Source organism: Aulostomus chinensis, chromosome 16 (assembly GCF_037954235.1).
Source record: "Aulostomus chinensis isolate RoL2024-O1b breed Wild chromosome 16, RoL_Achi_v1.0, whole genome shotgun sequence".
NCBI classification, from domain to species: domain Eukaryota; kingdom Metazoa; phylum Chordata; class Actinopteri; order Syngnathiformes; family Aulostomidae; genus Aulostomus; species Aulostomus chinensis.
In genome coordinates this window covers 2,958,869-2,978,609 of record NC_141335.1, presented here as the reverse complement: position 1 = coordinate 2,978,609, position 19,741 = coordinate 2,958,869, and the positions used below count along the sequence as shown (strand labels likewise).

At 46.2% G+C, this 19,741-nt stretch overlaps 1 protein-coding gene across 1 annotated transcript; it reads right to left on the bottom strand.

Moving 5' to 3' along the window:
• Positions 1 to 5,828: 5,828 nt before the first annotated feature.
• LOC147247137 (high affinity choline transporter 1-like) lies at positions 5,829 to 19,032 on the bottom strand. Its single transcript, XM_086181305.1, has 9 exons — positions 18,876 to 19,032; positions 18,639 to 18,791; positions 13,267 to 13,383; positions 12,637 to 12,792; positions 12,379 to 12,527; positions 11,294 to 11,437; positions 10,989 to 11,139; positions 7,108 to 7,328; positions 5,829 to 6,950 (listed from the first exon to the last, which is right to left on the bottom strand). The coding sequence occupies exons 1-9, from the start codon at positions 19,030 to 19,032 to the stop codon at positions 6,390 to 6,392; spliced, it is 1,809 nt and encodes a 602-aa protein (XP_086037431.1). The 3' UTR covers positions 5,829 to 6,389.
• Between the last annotated feature and the right edge of the window lie 709 nt (positions 19,033 to 19,741).

Here is a 19,741-nt window from a genome sequence, read left to right as displayed (position 1 = left end):
AAGTACAGCAGCAAATATTCTATATAATCCAACTCTGATATTAGTTGCCATCTTGTATACTTGTTTTCCACGATGAGATTAAAATATGCAGTCAAAAAGGATGCAGATGAGATGTGACTTTTAGTGGCGGTGGAGCGGTGAACACACACAAATGATCCTCTGCTCAAACTGATGTGACTGATGGGAGGTTAAAAACTAGACTTGTAAGGTCTAAGGGTTGTGGTTCGGTTGAGTTTTTCAAGAAGCTCATTTGCTGTTGTCAGACATCTGTAATTAATAAGAGGATCCCATGCATTAACATAGACATTGCAGGCTAAAGAGTACAAACAAATTGTAAAAGAGTAGGTGAGCTCAACCGAGGTGAAGTCCCACACATGAAAGTAAAACAAACCCCTCGAATGAAAAAGTTGGCACACATGTTCGACTCCTGGCTAGAAGGACATCAGCCGGGGGCCTGAGCACTGCTGTTAAACAGTGTCTGCACAAGCTCACCCTGCATCTCACACACGGGCTTGAAAATGCAGCCAAAAGGTTCATGTCAGGATCATGTCAGGTTAAACTGAGCCGCTTAAAGTGCAGTGGCATTCACAGCACTGCCGTGATGAGAGGTAGCTATCCCTGAATCATCCAGCAAGTTTGAAGAGAAATGGAGAGATGTCCCTCAGACGGACTCGCAACTGTTCTTAACTAGCAGGTGGCACATGTGTGGAGCAAGTTAGACTGATGACAAGCATCATTCTTTATGCCCTGAGCAGAACCCGTGTCACCACAGAGCCACCGAGACAGGGTGCAGGACACGGAGTCTTCAGGGGCCAACGAAACAGTTTTATTGGTTGCAGTGCTCAATGTATTCATTTCTGATATCTGGAATAAGTGAAAAGTTCAAATTAAGAAAAAAACAAAACAAAAACGAAATGAAAAACACTTTTTAATCCCACAGGTTCCCCATAAAATGAAAACCTGTGTGGCTGCACTGCTTTCACCGAGCCACCAAGCCAGAGGCCCCACTGGGAACTGAACCAACAGACCCCCGTTGGCAGGGAACACAAGAGATGGCTAGACTACCTGCATACCCTTGTTGCCTGATGTTAAAATATATTTTCTTTCCACCCTGTCCCAGTCAGGATTATTTAAATGGCACACTTACTGGTAAGGATTATATGTCTTAGCTTTTTTCCTTTCAGTTTATTTTACAATTGTACCCTCAAGGCATTATGGCATTGATGTAAAATATTTTGTACAGACAGATGGACAACCCAAACACACGTCTCTGCACCAGCAAAAGGTAATGGAGAGCAGAAAGACAAGAAACAGAAAAAGACAAATAAATATATGACAGCACAATTAAATGCACCCTCACCCCTGGGACTGATGTGCAGAAAAAGTTGGCAAATGGAGCAGAGGGCCACATGTCATGCCTGCGTCTAGTTTTCCAGAAATGCAAACAAGAAAATGTTTGACATTTTTACAGTGCTTTGACTCAAAGCCAAAAATCGTATGGTATTTTGGAAATGAAGACATTAACAGAATTACTTTGAATAACTGAAGTGGTTTATGTGTCCACATATCAATCATACGCCAGGGTTTTAACGCTGGAAGCTGGACCCAAATGCAGACAGCAGCCAAGGGGAGATCAACAAAAGACTTTAATTTAAAAAAAAAGGCAAAAGAGTTCAACAGAAGACAACAGAGTATCAACTAAAAGGGTCCACAAGCCTAAGTCTTGAACTGGTAGGGATCAAAGTACCAATGAGAAGTACAACATGAGGACAGAAAACCAAGGACTTACAGAAAACATGACAGGGGGTTGCCTGGAGCAATGACAATGAGAGACAGTGGCACAGATAATGCGAAACACAGAGATTAAACACACAAGGAAACAAGACACAGGTTGTTCAATCACACACAGGTGAGACACATGAGGTAATCACAGCAGGGAGCACACAGAAAGACAAGACCTGAACTTCAAAATAAAACAGGAACTAAAGACTGACCGAGACAAACAGGAGCGCACGGGGAGACAGGACACGAACCACAACATAAAAGAGGAAATGAAGACACGGAACATGACATCATATGGATCCAGAGGGAGGGTCCTCACACAGGCGCTTTTATGGCAACATGAGTGCTGTCAGTGGCTCCGATTACATAGAGAATCTGGCTGTGTGAGGACCCTCCCTCTGGAACCGTGTGGGCCGGAGGATGCACCACTGGGTCCGGGTGGGCTGGAGGACCGTCCGCCGCTTGTCGGCCTGGTGTTTGTGCTGGGGTCGGGGCATGACTTACTTACTTGACTTGGGGTTTCTGCTGTTATCCAGTCTTTATGGTTCTGTGATCTTCTCCCCAAGACTTCCTCACATGTTGAGCTCCAAGCAGTCTTTAGGTTTTCCCACTCCTTGTTTGTTGTCCAATCATTTGTGCGGCCAAGCTGTAGCTCTGTATTTTTCTTTGAGAGAATATCTCTGAACTCATTCCTGATTTGAGCATTGCTGAGGTTGTTGGTGTTGTATTTTGTTCTCTGGCCCTTTGCACGATGATGATATCTCTTCAGCCTCAGTTTGAATTTCCCCACCAGGAGATGGTGGTCTGAGGCTACGTCTGCCCCCCATCTTGTTCTGACATCTTCCATGGTCCTTCTAAACTTTTTGTATATACAGATATGATTGATTTGGTTTTCTGTGACCTGGTCTGGTGACACCAAGGTTGTTTTATGGATTGTCTTGTGGAGAAATATACTCCCCCCTATAACAAGGTTGTTGTACACGCAGGTTTCAGCAAACATGTCGCCGTTTTCGTTCATGGTCCCCACTCCATGTTTACCCATTGCAGACTCGTATCCCCCGTTTTGGGCTCCAATCTTTGCGTTGAAGTCCCCCATTCGAATAATGAGGTCTCTGTTTCCAATTTCATTGAGAAGGTGGTTTAAGCTTTCATAGAACCTCTCCTTGGCCTCGTCATCTGCATCATTGGTGGGTGCATAGCACTGGATGATGTGGGCTTTCACTCTCTTGTTGCTAGTATTGAAGGTTGCTGCGATAATACGAGAGCTGATGGGTTTCCATGCCATTAGAGTCTTCGTGGTCTCTTTTGTCATCATGATAGCCACCCCCTCTGTGTGGCTTGCTGCCTCTTCTTCGCCTCTACTCTAGAAACCTGCCCGGCATGGTTGGACCTACTGGGGTCATGATCCCCCCGCCGGTATAGCCTTCAGAGTCACAGAGGCACGCAAGCAACCCCCCCACAACAAGGTAGCAGCACAGGGGTGGGTCGGGGCACGGGCTGGCCTGAATGCCGCTGGTCCTGGCGGATGACTCTGAGCCAGCAGACGGGCTGGGCCAAATGTGATTGGAGTGCTTGATTGTACCCATGTGCATCTGAAGCCACCATCTGTGATTGAGTACGCATACATCAATCACAAAAATCACCAGGATAGGATAGATCCAGGATCACACTCATGGTTGCCCCTGATAAACATATTGATAATGGGAATTTGATTTGAGAAGCATTTACACACCCTGTATACTTACATACACTGTAAACTCTAGTGAGGTTTATACTTACCAAAACCAATGATTGTATTAGACACAGATCAAATCAAGAAAAGTGAAACCACGCACAGGACAGCGTTACTACTGTTCCATACTTGGCTCAATGGCTGAGTAAACACTAAACCAGCTTGAGTGGAAAAAAGACGGTGGAAATTACAATTAAAAACCAATAGAGAAAAATGAATATCCTGCATGAAACCTGCAAATTCTGCAAGCCGACAATGCGGTTGCTCTTAAGTACAACTGATAAAACAACATACAAATACAGGACTAGGAATTGGATTCAATATGTCATGTGAATGATGACTTTAGGAAGATGTGGCGTGAAAAGCTAGTGTAGACAAACAAAATCACCGATGTGGAAAACATCTTAGATGCAGCCAGCAGGAGGAAAACTAGCTGCCCAAAAGATCGCGCCACAAACGCCCCAACAGCACCAAACCACAGCCACAGAGACATCCTGGACCCTGGAAGTCCATTCTATGCCCAGTCCAATGGCATGCCTGAGCTTGCAGTGAACACAGCTAAGTCAATCCTCAAACAGACAGGTCCTCACTTGGCCCTGCTGAGTTACCGTGCAACCTCAACTGAGCCTACTGGGGAGAGTCCAGCAAAACTCCTGGTGTGCAGAAGCATTCGCACCACACTGCCAACACTCAAAGAGAACCTGAAGCCACAGTGGCCTAACATACAGGAGGTATAGCATATCGATGCAAAGGCAAAGAACTCATAAGAAAGGTTCTACGATCGAAGGCACTCAACCAAACCACAACCATCACGAGCTCCAGGCGACAAAGTTAGACTCAAACTCGACACAGAGAAAGCCTCAAGGAACACAGCTGTCGTGCAGAGCTAGGAGGCTGCTCCACACTCCTTTACCCTCAGAGCAGAGCCAGGGGACACACTGCACTTCTGTTCTTCATCTTTTTGGACTGAAAAAAAGCCCAGACACTAGTACCAGGGACCTTTAGGTAAAATAGCACCATCAACATCAGTCCTGTGATGTTGAGTGCCAATATGGACTGGATGACTGTTTTCCCAACAGGCTGATGGCTGACTGACGGACTGACGGACTGAATGACTGGCTGACGATTTGTTTATCGTAACACGAGAGAATGCACCCCCTTTAAAGACCAAAGGCTCTAGTAGCTGATGACACACATTTGCCACTTTGGTTCTCCATGAATGAACATGGCAGGTCAGGTAGTTGCTAGAACTGAGCCATGCTGCAAAATTAAAGTTACTGTAATGGTAATTACATTTTCTTATCAATGGAAGTGGTCCTAACTGAATATGATTTCCACATTTATTGATCAACTATTACCCTCAGTTGTCTTGCTGATCATCTCCACGATGGGACCAGTCACCCTGTGCATGAATATACTGCTATATAATATAATCAAATTCATTAACTATTCAAAATTCTGTATTGTACTTTTTCATTCTGAATTTTGGATTGGGATCAGCTTGCAAAATGTTTGTGATATCACAAATTGTGATTAGCACTCACTCCTCACATCGTTCTTAAACAGCAAAACAACAGTGGGAGCAAGAACAAAACCCTTTTATACTTTAATCTTCCCTTTTCCCCTGTTCACAAACTGAATCCAAGTCACAACTAACAGAGGAGTGTACAGAGACTGGGAGAAGACCACAACTCAAGACTCACTTAAGACCTGGACCAGACCGGGGTGTCATAGGATGCTGACTTATAAGCACTTTGACCACATTGCAATAAAAAAGAAATGAAGATTCCTTTTCATTAGGCTCTTATTACCTCCACCTATGAGCAAGAGCCTCTGATTGTTAGCGGGATATCTCAAAAACTAAAGAAATGATCCACTAGATCCTGGATCACAAGGACTGCCCTGGGCCAGGAGCAGGATTTAGCCATTTTTTTGTTGAGAAGTCACAGAGAAGATTCACCAAGTCTTGCGAGATAGATGAGCAAACAAGGTTCAAGCTATTGGAAAGCATCCTGATCAACCTACTTTTGCGATAATGTTTGAGTGTATTTTGATGAATTTTTTTGAGGCCATTGATTTTAGTCAGTGATTTGTATTAAGGTCCTGGAGGTGGTCTGTCTCAGGTTCTGGATTTATTATCTTGATGACAAATGTTGGCTGATTGGAAGAACATTTTTAATGGATTTTGATGATGTTTTGTTAATATTCTGTATCCATGTAGCCTCCATGGTGGGCTCTCTGTGCTGTCTAGATGCCATGTGTATGTAAGTGTACCATGTGCTGCTGAAATAAGGGATGCAACATTCCATCATTGTAAAAGCCCTTTATCAACATACTTGCATGTCCTGCATCTGTTTGGAGCATTGATTGTGCACATCCTGAGAAATTAACACAATGCTATTTTCTATGTGAATGCCAGGGTTTCTGGGGGTCAGAGTTTTCTGTCTCTACAAACCATTACTGAAAACAGAAGATACAATGTTTCTAATAGTTATCCAGTAGGTAAGTTGTCACTTTTCCCTGTTTTATCAGTAAAATACATCTAGATTACACATGCTGAACACTGACATCCAGTCAGTCAAGAACACCCCCCTCACCTGAAGAGCTACACCAGTAGTTAAATAAATTTACAATAGACTCAAATGTCTTAAATGACCAGACTCACTGCTGTTAAACTAAAACCCTGCCCTTATGTCCTTGAGGATGCTGATTGGTCTCGAGCACTAGTAATAATCACAAGCAAGTAATAATTGCACCTGGTAACAGGAAAAAATATAAGAAATCATTGTTTGGGGGATTATTTAACCAGGTAACGGCTAAACTATCACACATGGCCTGAAACTAAACTATGAGACAGCGCTTCTTCACAAGAAGCCTAACAGTTGGAGTGAATCATTGGTTCTGACGTTTTAGTGTGACTGGAGTTTTCATTCAAATATACAGTCTCAGTGTTCTCTGCAGCACCACCTAGTGTTGTCAGTGCCTGTGCTGAGTCCTGAGCTTTCACTTTGAAAATGTCCCACCCCTCAGGAAGAAGTCCTTTGTTGAAGAGCACAAAAGTCAGATATGAGAATAACAGGACGGCGGCGATGGTAGACAGCATGGCGATGGTCTTGACTGGAGCGTACTGGACATAAACGCCATCCTCAAGAGTGCATCCAGGGAAGTGGAGGACTGGTGGAAGACCTAGAGATGGTACTCCACTCAGCACTCTCAACACAACTCCCACCAGCAAGCCCATGATAGCCCCATATCCATTACTGATGTTGCAGTAGACCACACAGAAGAGTTGAGGGAAGATTATGACGTAGGCCACTTCGGCGCCAAGGAACCAGAACAATATAACGCTGTTTTTCATGAAGGTGAGTGACGTGCCGACCAAGCCCACTACCACCACAGCAAGCCGGATGACCCACTGAATCTCTCGCTCTGATGCCTGAGAAGAAAACAGAGGTTGAGGAATACTTTATTACATTGTTCTATATCTTTTCTGTATCACATTTTCTGTAGGTGTGATGCTGTACTCAACAGTAATGTCAAACTCAGCCTGTTTGATTTTGTAGCTAACTGAGGGAAAAGCTATGTTTTGTCACCTGAGGCCTGATGATGTTCTTGTATACGTTGGAGGAGAAAATAGAGGCTGCAGAAAGCAAAGCGGAGTCAGCCGATGACATCACAGCGGCGGCCACAGCTCCAATACCAATGACAGAGATGTAGGAGGGGGTGAGGTGCTGCAGGGCGATAGGAAGGACGAGCGCTGCTTCTCCTCGCTCATATGGAGATGGAGAACCGTAGGAAGTCAGGTTCCAGTCTGAGGCAGGGATGTGAGCCAGAGAGAGAGTCATAAGTGACCTAAAGATTTCTGATTTTGTGAATATAATATAGGGCTGTTGCCACTTCAATGAATGAATGGCTTTAATTTCTCAAGTACTTAATCATGAACCAACCGTAGAGGACAAAGTCTGACAGTAAGGGATTTCTAAACTTAAAGTGAGGGACATCACTGTATGCATCATATTATGTCAGAATGTGCTCTTCCTCTCACACAGTTTGTTTACTCTGCTTCTTGCAGAGTTCTCAGGAAGTGCATGGAAGGCCAGGGACTTACTTAATGTTCCCCTCATGATTTTTTTTTTTTGATCAAGGTTTGCTGGCATGGTGGCTGTGGCTCGGCATTGGAGCGTTTGGTTGGTGAGGCAGTGGCAGCCCTTTTTTTTAATGGGACAGCTCCTTGGCGCAAGCCTTACGTTTGTTTCTTTTTGTTTTGTTTCTGCTGGGAGTGAAATAGTTTTCTGCCGAGAGCAGCTCACTGCAGCCACGCCTGCTCTGTTGTAAAGGTTTGACTGTTTCACAAGTTGCTTTAGGGCCTGGAAGGTCGCCCACATTTTGTGACCATTACCTAAGTGACATCCCAAGGAGTGACAAAATCATGCTGCTTGGTGATTTCAAAGAGTCTGAAAGAATTCGCAAAACTGGAATGGTGTAACTGGTGCCCACAACATTAGAAAAGTCAACCCCAATGGCTCAAGACTTCTTAGTCTGTGTGTGGACCACAATCTTACCATCACAATCACCATCCTCCAACAAAAGAACAAATATAAGGCATCCTGGATGCATCCCAGGTCTCAACACTGGCACCTGATCAACTATGTGATCAAGAGAAGGACTGATCTCCAGGACATTCTCATTACAAGAGCTATGCGAGGGGCAGAGTCCTGGACCGACCACTGCATGATTCTGACAAAGGTCAGAATGAATGTCTGGCCCGAGCACATCATGGTGTCCTGAAGAGGAAAACACTCCACTGTGCCGGACTCTTCAGCAGCGACACTCATGACAACTTCTGTCACTCCTGAGCTGAGAAGCTGGCAGACATTGAGTAGCTGATCACCTCAGATTCTGGAATGGATGAGAAGTGGACCTCTGTCCACCATCCATTTTGACACTGCAGCCCAAGCCATTGGTTTCAAAAGCAAGAAACACCAGGACTGGTCTGACCAGAATGCTGGAGAGATATCCAACCTCCTCGACAGAATGCACAAGGCACCCTAAACAACCCACAATCCAAACTCCACAAGAGGCAATGGCAAGCCCTTCATTCTGAAGCCCAAACAACACTCAGAAAACTGCAAGATGAGTGGTGGATTTCAAAGGCCAATGAAATCGAGTCTCACACTGATAGAAACAATGTGCACAGTTTCTATGATACATCCCCAGAAACTACTCCCTGGCACCTGGTACAGCTGCTGACGAAACATCTGTAGTCAAGGACCAGGCTCTGATAGTGGAGCGGTGGGCTGAGCATTTTAACACCCTGCTCAACCAGCCAACCCCAGTGGACCTAACTGTCCTTTCAGAGCTCCCTGAACATCCTACCTTACCAGATCTTAACCCCCCCCCCCAACCTTCAAAGAAATCCTGCATGCAGTCAAGACTCTGACAAAAAAAAAAAATCTCGTGGACCTGACAGCATCCCAGCTGAACTTCTCAAGGAGGGAGGCTACCTCTGTACAAGGACACTGCATCTACATTTCAGAGGTGCGGAGAAGAGTGTGTGTGTGTCCCAACAGTGGAGGGATGTCAACATTGTGACCATCTACAAGAACAAAGGAGACAAATCCATCTATTCCAATAGTAGGGGTATCTCTCTGTTGGCCTTTCCTGGATAGGTCCTTGTCAAGGTCATGCTCCACAAACTCATCTCCGAATATCGGAACGGATCACCCCAGAGTCACAGAGTGGTTTTCGGAAGGACAGGGGGACAGTTGATGTGATCTTTGTGACATGTCAGCTCCAAGAGAAATGCTGAGAACAGCACAAGGACTTGTTCATTACCTTTGTCGACCTCTCAAAAGCATTTGACACAGTGAACAGGGACCTACTTTTGTAAGTCATGAAGAGACTTGGATGTCCACCCAAGTTTTTCATGTTCTCTCACAGTTCCATTCTGGTATGAAGGCCCGAGTGTTAGTGGGAAGACACATCTCAGAGCCCTTCGTTGTGCAACCTGGATTGAGGCAGGGTTGTGTGCTGGCACCAGATCTCTTCAACATCTTACTCATCTGTGTCACAACACTGCTATGTAGGATGATGGAGAAGCAGACTGGAGTCACCATCAGCTTCAGGCTTGATGGTAACCTGTTTAACATTAGGAGGGTACAGGCAACTACCAAGCTGAGCTTGGAGACTATCATTGAGCTACAATATGCCCTTGACTGTGCCCTGGTTGCCCATACACCAGAGGCTTCGCAAAACATCCTATCAGCAGCTGTAACTGCATACACCAGAATGGGACTGGCGAACACCCAGAACCCAGAACTCCACACCAAAAGTGCTGGTCTATAGAGCAGTATGCATCACTGCATTACAGTATGGATATGAGGCATGAACTATTTACAGCCGCCATCTGAGAAGCCTGGAGACCTTCCGTGTCAGATGTCCCCAGTAGATCCTTAGCATTCACGGAAGGGCATCACACGGAAGGGCAAAGTGGAGCTCACAGAGGTGCTAGAGAGGGCAGGCAGCTGCAGTGTGGAGTCCATCATGATCAAACATCAACTCAAGTGGTTGGGGCACATCATCTGCCCAGCCACAGAATCCAACACAGAATCCTCTATGGTCAGTTACACCTTGGCCAACGCAGTGCTGGTGGGCAGAAGAAGCATTTCAAAGGCCAAATGAAGACCACTCTGAGAGATGCTGGATCCCAACCCCTCTTTCCTGGAGGTGCTTGCTTCCTGCCAAAATTTCTTGGGCTCCCACTGTTCACACGGAGTGGATTATATGGAGGAACAGCACACACAACACTGTGCAGCAAAGCATGCAAAGAGGCATCCTTGCAAAGCCACCCCTGTTCCCCCCAGTGCCTCCTTCACATGCCTGATCTGTAACCGCATCCATGGATCCAGGATCTGACTATTCAGACACCAGCAGACTCACAAATAAAAGAAGATGGTCATCATCGAATCAATGGACAACCATAAGCTAAACTAAGGTATCAGTGGGTGATTCATTTGAGGACCTCTTTGCTGATTTTGGTTGTCCCAGCCACTTGGTAAGCCCCAGCCATGTCCTTATCCCCTTTTCTTGCCCAATTGCTTATTTTAGTGTTGACTGGTGTGTGACCATAATTATTTTCCCTTGAATATTGTTGCTAATAAAATTTCCAGTCACCAGGAGGCGCTCCAGGATAAGAGCAGTGGGACATTGAAGGATGACTGGTTGTAGAGGACCCTTCAAATGACCCACGGGCGAGGCACTCTGTTAGCACATCGGTTAAGTGCATACCACGTAGGCCAAGGCTGGGGAACTAGGGATAAAATCCAGCTTGGGTCCTAGTCTGCATGTAGTCCCTCCTCTCCCTCACCCTTTACTGTCATTTCTTCACTATAACCTAATTAATAAAGCATTAAAATGCAAAGAAGAAAAATCTTTAAAAAAAAAAAAAAAAAAAAGACCCACAGGCACCATCCAGTAGACGCACCAGCTGCCCCAAGCAGTATCGGAGGTATTCCAAATATGGGTAAGATGAAGGTAGCAGCGAAGCATGTGCACTTTGCTGTGGTTGTGGATGAAGCTGCCAAGGTTCTCTGATGGAAGCACTGATATGCCAGACTACCCAGAGACTTACATGTGAAATAAGAAATAGCTCTTAGTGTAAATTTTGCATAATACCTACTTTCTCACAGCTATTTCAGTAAAAGAGGAACTTAACATTGAAAATGGCCATCACGTATAAAAAAGGTCAGAGAATATTGCATTTGATGTTCTTCCACATACAAAGAATAAGAATTCATCAGCCATTTTTCCAATGTTTTGCAGCTCCACTGAACCCAGCCAGGAAGGATGTAAGGTGTTGTTTATCAGGGTCGTGCTGATGTCTGACGTGTGAGGGTTCATCAGGACAAAGGGAACACAAATCCACTGCAGAGATGAATCATAAACATAAAACCACTGTGTTCAGTGGGGATTTTGAATACAGCCTACATACAGAATTAGATATTTTCTTTTGGGTTTGATTCTTTGTGCAGAAAAGTTTACTCTGCTGACTTTTTTTTTTCTAAATCAGTTTATCATTAGATGAAATGATTATGAACTACCTCCTCACCCATTCTTCGTGAGTTTAAGTCAAAGATCAAAGACTTCTTATGGACAGCCAAAATCTGTCTTTCTCTTTTAGTTTGTGTTTGTGAGCTTTCCTATCCATCCTCATGAAATCAAACCAAAAGATACACCAGTCTGACTTTTCCTGCCTGCAGTATTGACTCAAGAAATTCCATCCACCTGGCAAGTGTGGCATATCAGCTTGCAGATTAAACTGTTGAATCAGTGTGTTGGTTTGTCTTGGACTGGTCGGAATAAAATGAGGAATTTAATTTATCATGACTCCTGAGTTATTTTGAGGCAGTCTGCAATTGGCATGCTGTCCCCAGGAATATCTGCCAGGGCTGCTTGCCGTCTATTCGATTCATTTCATTTCTCTACCATAAGCCGTCTCCAATGTTGTATCCAAGAATTTGGCAATTTGGCAGTTTGGCAGCTCAGGACATATGTAACATGCTAGCCCAGGACAAGCACATCCAGCTTCACCACTTGTGAGATTGAGTGAAACCAGCCAGCTGTTGCAACAATTAAAGAACATCTGCACTGACTGTCAGAAAGCATCTCAGGGAAGCTAATATAAGAGCTTGCTGTCGTACTTTTTGCATGAACATAAAAACTCTTACAGCTCCTCCTAGCATTCGAGAAAAATGAGAGTGAACACGTTTTGTGTTTCTATGTTCGTAAGTGCAATTTTCACCATGTGTAACATATGAACAACATATTGTGAAATCCTCTCTGAGTCAAAGCACAGCAAAATTCACCAAGCTGACGAATATGAGGACCAGCTGTATAATGTCCGTGTAGGCTACAGAGTAGAGCCCCCCCAGCAGGGTGTAGGTGATGGCGACCGCAGCAGAGATCCAGATACAAACAGTGTAGGACAGATCCAGGACCGCACTCATGGTTGCACCTGTCAAACACATTATGTGACATTTGATCATATTTGTCTGGACATTAGCTGTCTATCAATTCATTGTAGCTGGACATGTACACGTAAGTGTGAGTAGGGATGTACCTACCTAAACCAATGAGCGTCGTAGTCACCCAGACCGTATCGATAATAATGGACACCAGGCACAATCCACCTGTTAGTACTTTCCCATATTTCACATGGAAAGGGTCCATCATTGTTAAACAGTGTCGGTCTCTCAGCGGCTTTATAAACACTAAAGCACCTTGATTAAAACACACACACACACACACAGATTACAAACCAATCAACATAAACTATATCGATTTTTCAGCCTTGCAATTTTTTTAAAAGCAGAGCCTTTAAAAAAAAAAAAAAATCTTAATGTCCTCAAATGCACTGGTACTGTAAAAGTGTACGGAAGCTAATAGGAAGCTAATATACCAACAGATTATTTCCGTCCACTGATGTAAGGACCAGTGAGTCAATTGCTTCAAATGTTGTAACGTTTGTTAAGCAGCTACTTATGTTAAAGTAAACTGACTGGAATATGCTGGGTTGTGTGTCCTTTCAGTGAGCAGCTGTTTTCTCCAGTCTCTATGTAACTGACACGCATTACCCCTGGATGCGAACTTCAGGAAGTGGCTGAGCGCTTTCTGACTCTCATGGTCAAACACTGTTTGTTTCGATACTCATGCAGACATCTGGTACCCTGTAAGATGTCATTCTAAACTCTTACCAACAATAAAACATGTGCTATAAGCTGTTAACATCACGAGTCCAGAAGTTAGTCCCATGGAAGGCGTGTAGACCATCTCGGCTGTGCCAACAATGAAGGCTCCTCCGACCCACGTGGCTACAGCATGATAGCACACACACACACAGTAATTAATGCATCGTCATTCAGTTGCTATCCACTCTCACACACACACACACACACACACACACACACACACACACACACACTGGCTAGATCCCTCTAAGGGAACAGAACTGCTCTTTTTTTTTTCAACTGACCCACATTTTTGCACTTGCACCATTTTTCTCAGTCCCTCATTACATTCAATCTTTGCAGTTCCCCAAATCACAGCATTATCCAGAAAAACATCACTACCATTTGACAGTTGAATGTAAGCAGTTTTGGTTGTTTTCTTCAGTTGAAGGTTGAATTGCTGGTGATACGTCCTGTTTTGAAAAACATGTTCTACTCTATAATTGTACTTGTAGTGTACTATTTTGAAAGGAACACAAATTAAATCAAAAGTAAGGACTGAGTCAAGGTGAAATTCTAAATTCCATCCTGCTGAGGTAGCAGGATGGCATCAAAACGTTCCTTACTGATAAAGATATGCAACAGCAACAAGGAAAATTTGCCTTTACTTTTCTTTGACTTTAATTCACTCCTCCTGGAACCGTCACCTTACCGTGGTGGAGGAGTTTGAGTGCCCTAGTGACCCTAGGAGCTATGCTGTCGGGGGCATTTTGCCCCTGGTAGGGTCACCCAAGGCAGACTGGTCCTAGGCGAAGGGCCAGACAAAGAACGGTTCAACAGACCCTTCATGGAAAAACCAGCAAGTGCGATGTGTACCGTGCCCGGAGGGGCACCGGGGCCCCGCCCTGGAGCCAGGCCAAGGGTGGGGGCTCGAAGGCGAGCGCCTGGTGGCCGGGCCTTGGTCCGTGGGGCCCGGCCGGGCCCAGCCCGAAGAGGAGACACAGGCACGTCCTCCCTTGGACTCACCACTCATCGGGGGAACCGGAGGGGTCCGGTGCAATGTGGTTTGGGTGGCGGTTCCAGGCGGGTGCCTCGGCTGTCTGAACCACAGACATGGAAGCTGGCTTTTGGGACATGGAACGTTACCTCTCTGGTGGGGAAGGAGCTGGAGCTGGTGGAAGAGGTTGAGCGTTACTGGCTAGATATAGTCGGCCTCACCTCGACACATAGCTCTGGGTCCGGAACCCGAATCCTTGAGAGGGGTTGGACTTTCTCTTTTGCTGGAGTTGCTCCGGGTGAGAGGCGGAGGGCGGGGGTGGGCTTTTTGGTTGCCCCTCGACTCTCTGCCTGTACGTTGGGGTTTACCCCCGTGGACGAAAGGGTTGCTTCCCTGCGCCTTCGGGTCGGGGAACGGGTCCTGACTGTGGTCTGCGCATGCGCGCCGAACACTAGTTCAGAGTACCCACCCTTTTTGGAGTCCCTGGGAAGGGTACTGGATGGTGCCCCGGCTGGAGACTCCATTGTCCTACTGGGAGACTTCAACGCTCACGTGGGCAACGACAGCATGACCTGGAGAGGTGTGATTGGGAGGAACGGCAGGCCCGACCTGAACCCGAGTGGTGTTCAGTTATTGGACTTCTGTGCAAGTCGCATTTTGGCCATAACGAACACCATGTTCGAGCATAAGGATGCCCACCGGTGCACGTGGCACCAGGACACCCTAGGTCGCAGGTCTATGATCGATTTTCTAGTCGTATCATTTGACCTGCGACCGCATGTTCTGGACACTCGGGTGAAGAGAGGAGCTGAGCTGTCAACTGATCACCACCTGGTGGTGAGTTGGATCAGATGGCAGGGGAAGATGCCGCGCAGACCTGGCAGGCCCAAACGAGTAGTGAGGGTTTGTTGGGAACGCCTGGCAGAAGAACCAGTCAGAACGATGTTTAACTCCCACCTCTGGCAGAGCTTTGATCACATCACGGGGGTAGTGGGGGACATTGAGTCCGAATGGGCCATGTTCCGCTCTGCCATTGTCGAGACGGCTGCTGTGAGCTGTGGCCACAAGGCTGCTGGGGCCGGCCGCGGGGGTAATCCTCGAACCCGCTGGTGGACACCAGAGGTGAGGGGAGCCGTCAGGCTGAAGAAGGAGGCTTACAGGGCATGGCTGGCCTGTGGGTCTCCAGAGACAGCTGACCGGTACCGGCAGGCCAAACGGTGTGCAGCTGTGGCGGTCGCCAAAGCAAAAACTCGGGCGTGGGAAGAGTTCGGTGAGGCCATGGAGAACGACTATCGGTCGGCTCCAAAAAGGTTCTGGCAAACCGTCCGTCGCCTCAGGGGGGGAAGGCGGCAACTTGCCCACACTGTTTACAGTGGGGGTGGGAGGCTGCTGACGTCAACTGGGGAGATAATTGGGCATTGGAAGGAATACTTTGAGGAACTCCTCAATCCCACCAGCACGTACTCCGTGGAGGAGACAGAGTCTGGGGAGTGCTTGGGGGGGGGTCGTCCAATCTCCGGGGCAGAAGTCGCCGAGGCAGTTCAACAACTCCGTGGTGGCAGAGCCCCGGGGGTGGATGAGATCCGCCCTGGGTATGTCAAGGCTCTGGATGTAGTGGGGCTGTCTTGGCTGACACGTCTCTGCAACATTGCGTGGACATCGGGGGAAGTGCCTTTGGAGTGGCAGACCGGGGTGGTGGTCCCCGTCTTTAAGAAAGGGGACCAGAGGGTGTGTTCCAACTATCGGGGGATCACACTTCTCAGCCTCCCTGGTAAGGTCTACGCCAGGGTACTGGAGAGGAGGGTCAGGGCGATAGTCGAACCTCAGATTGAGGAGGAGCAGTGTGGTTTTCGTCCTGGCCGTGGAACCATGGATCAGCTCTTCACCCTCGCTAGGGTGCTGGAGGGGGCATGGGAGTTTGCCCAACCAGTCCACATGTGCTTTGTGGACTTGGAGAAGGCTTACGACCGTGTTCCCAGGAGCATACTGTGGGGGGTACTCCGGGAGTACAGGGTGGATGGCCCTTTACAAAGGGCCTTTCGGTCATTCTACCGGAGGAGTGAGAGTCTGGTCCGTGTGGCCGGTAGTAAGTCGGACTTGTTCCCAGTGAGGGTTGGACTCCGCCAAGGCTGCCCTTTGTCACCGGTTCTGTTCATAACTTTTATGGACAGAATTTCTAGGCGCAGCCGGGTGGTGGAGGGGGTTGAGTTTGGTGGCGGGAGGATGTCGTCTTTGCTGTTTGCGGATGACGTAGTCCTCTTAGCGCCATCGGGCCACGACCTCCAGCTCTTGCTGGGACAGTTTGCAGCCGAATGTGAAGCGGCTGGGATGAGAATCAGCACCTCCAAGTCTGAGGCCATGGTCCTCAGCCGGAAAAGGGTGGTTTGCCCACTCCGGGTCGGGGGGGAGGTCTTACCTCAGGTGGAGGAGTTTAAGTATCTCGGGGTCTTGTTCACGAGTGAGGGTAAGATGGAGCGGGAGATTGACAGGCGGATTGGGGCGGCATCCGCAGTCTTGCGGTTGCTAAACCAGTCTGTTGTGGTGAAGAGGGAGCTTAGCCAAAAGGCGAGGCTCTCGATTTACCGGTCAATCTACGTTCCAATCCTCACCTATGGTAATGAGCTTTGGGTCATGACCGAAAGAACAAGATCGCGAATACAAGCGGCCGAAATGAGTTTCCTCCGCAGGGTGGCTGGGCTCTCCCTTAGAGATAGGGTGAGAAGCTCAGTCATTCGGGAGGGTCTCAGAGTAGAACCGCTGCTCCTCCATGTTGAGAGGAGTCAGTTGAGGTGGTTCGGGCATCTGGTGAGGATGCATCCTGGGCGCCTCCATCTGGACGTTTTCCAGGCATGTCCAACTGGGAGGAGGCCTTGGGGCCGACCCAGGACACGGTGGAGGGATTATATCTCTCGGCTGGCCTGGGAACGCCTCGGGATCCTCCCAGAAGAGCTGGTTGAAGTGGCTGGGGAGAGGGCAGTCTGGGCTTCCTTGCTGAGACTGCTGCCCCCGCGACCCGGACCCACCGGATGAAGCGGAGGACGACGAAGACGAAGACGAAGACGAAGACGAAGAAGACTTTAATTCAGCTTTTGGGTGTCTTCATGCTGGAAATCTCATTCCAATGCTAGAAAGGATCTGACCATGTGGAGTTCAGTTATTCCAGTGTCCTGTTCCAAAGCAAAGTATCCGACTTGGCCACCTCACAAAAGTAGCACTTCCAGTAACCCATCACCAAACCCTTAAGGTGTTTCTGAACAGATCTGAGATGGATCCAGTCCGCCCAGTTAGTGGACATGAAAGTGTAAGAAAAAAAAAAGGCATTTCCTTTTTACCACCAGGCGGCGCTAAGACTCGTCTGCAGCAACATTTCATGGGTTGGCCTGGGGCAGTTTAGCTGCAGCTGTGCTGAGAATCAGCCTCATGGTTTTAGAGTATTCGAGAGGTGATCGTGATCAGCTGAGGTGCGCCTCTCAGTGATGCACGTTATCACGCAACGTGAGAAAAAACAAATATTAAGATCTCTCGATTCTTTATACCGACTCGCCTCCCACTGCTATGGAGCCAGGTGGGGGCTCGTCCTGGGTTTGGGCCGCATGGTGCCCCTTGAATGTGGCCGTGGAGTGGAGTTGGACAGTCAAGACGATGGTGTTATTTTCTCAATGACAAACTAAGTTTCATCCTTGCGTGACTCTGTTATGACTCGACCAGATGCAACAATACAGCAACATTCCAAGACTCATTCCATCTGCTCCCCACCCATCCAAGCTGAGTCAGTGCCAGCAGAGAAACATCACTGATGTAGCACAATGGAGTACTGGGAAAGACACCAACAGCAAGACTCAAAAAGGAAACATAAGAGTTTATGATTATTATCATTATTATTATCATTATTATCATTATCATCATTATCATTATTATCATTATTATTATTATTATTATTATCATTATCATTATTATTATTATTATTATTGTTATTATTATTATTATTATTATCATTATCATTATTATCATTATTATTATCATTATTATTACTATTATCATTATTATCATTATTATCATTATTATTACTATTATTATTAGCATTATTATCATTATTATTATTATTATTATCATTATTATCATTACTATCATTATTATCATTATTATTACTATTATTATTATTATCATTATTATCATTATTATTACTATTATCAGTATTATTACTATTATTATTATTATCATTATTATCATTATTATTATTATTATTATTATTATTATTATTATTATTATTATTATAGTTGTTGTTTTTGTTGTGAATGATTTCCAACAGGCAACAGGGACTGTAATCTCATTACTCAGAATCATATTTTTTCAGCCAGCATTGAAAAGCCATCTGTTTTAGGTGGTTGTCCAGTGTTCATACCTGCGAAGGAGAACTTGCTCCAACTGACTGCTATCTTCCAGAAGATGAGACAGATAAGGACTGAAATCAGGAGAGAACAAGGGACGTGGAGGGCCCCTGCATGTTTGCTGCTGGCCCTGAGTTGGTTCAGTTTGCCCCTGGGTTTTGCTGCACCTGCATGATTACCACCACCCAGCTGATGCTGCGGTTCCCCAGCAGGGCCATCTCCATCTCAGTGGCTGTACTTTTCTTCTTTACCCCTTAGGACTTGAAAGAAGCCCAGACGCCGGTTCCGAGGACCAGAAAGTAAAAAACCGCCATCATTATCACTCCCGGGATGTTGATGGCCATCGTGGACTGGAGGACTGATTTGCCCACTGGCTGGTGTGTGACTGACAGACTCATAGATGGGCATAGACTTATCAGAAGGAGGAGGGAATCATTCCAGAGCAGAAGCATAAAGAAGAAACACACACCCCCAACACTCACACTCGCTCTGAGTGGAGAACTGGCGCCCTCTTATGAAAGGTGTGTTTAGTTGTTTTTGAAGGCATTTTCAACATTCTTTACCATTTCATTTTTTTCTGCCTTTTGGAGAGTGGCTGACTGCCAGTGCTCTGGTGCTGTGCTGGTTTTATTCTCATGCAAACAGAGAGAACATGATACACACAATAGCAAATGATTTTTTTTCAACTTTATTTCTTCCATAAAGGGAAACTTTATCATGTGTAATTTTATCTAATAAAATAATACTTTCCTCTAGATTCTCACCTCGAAAATTATGAGTCTGCACCTGTTGACAGGAGCTTTTCTGAGCCCCTCAAGATTCTGTTGATCCTGCAACTGGGAAAAGTAGAAGGGTCCTCCTCAAAAGGAACCTGGAAAGTTTCCCAAATGAATCCGAGTGACAACCAGTATGACTGTCACCACCACGATAAACATTCAGTTGACACTGGAGCGAAAAACTGCTCCCTACAGATCATGATGTATGGCCATATAAAGACAGCCCCATATTTAAATACAAAAGGCTAAACTGACACATTAACCTGTATTAAAAAACAATGAGATACAAAATAAAGTAGAAAATAGCGGCATGAATGAATACATAAATAAATAAATACGAA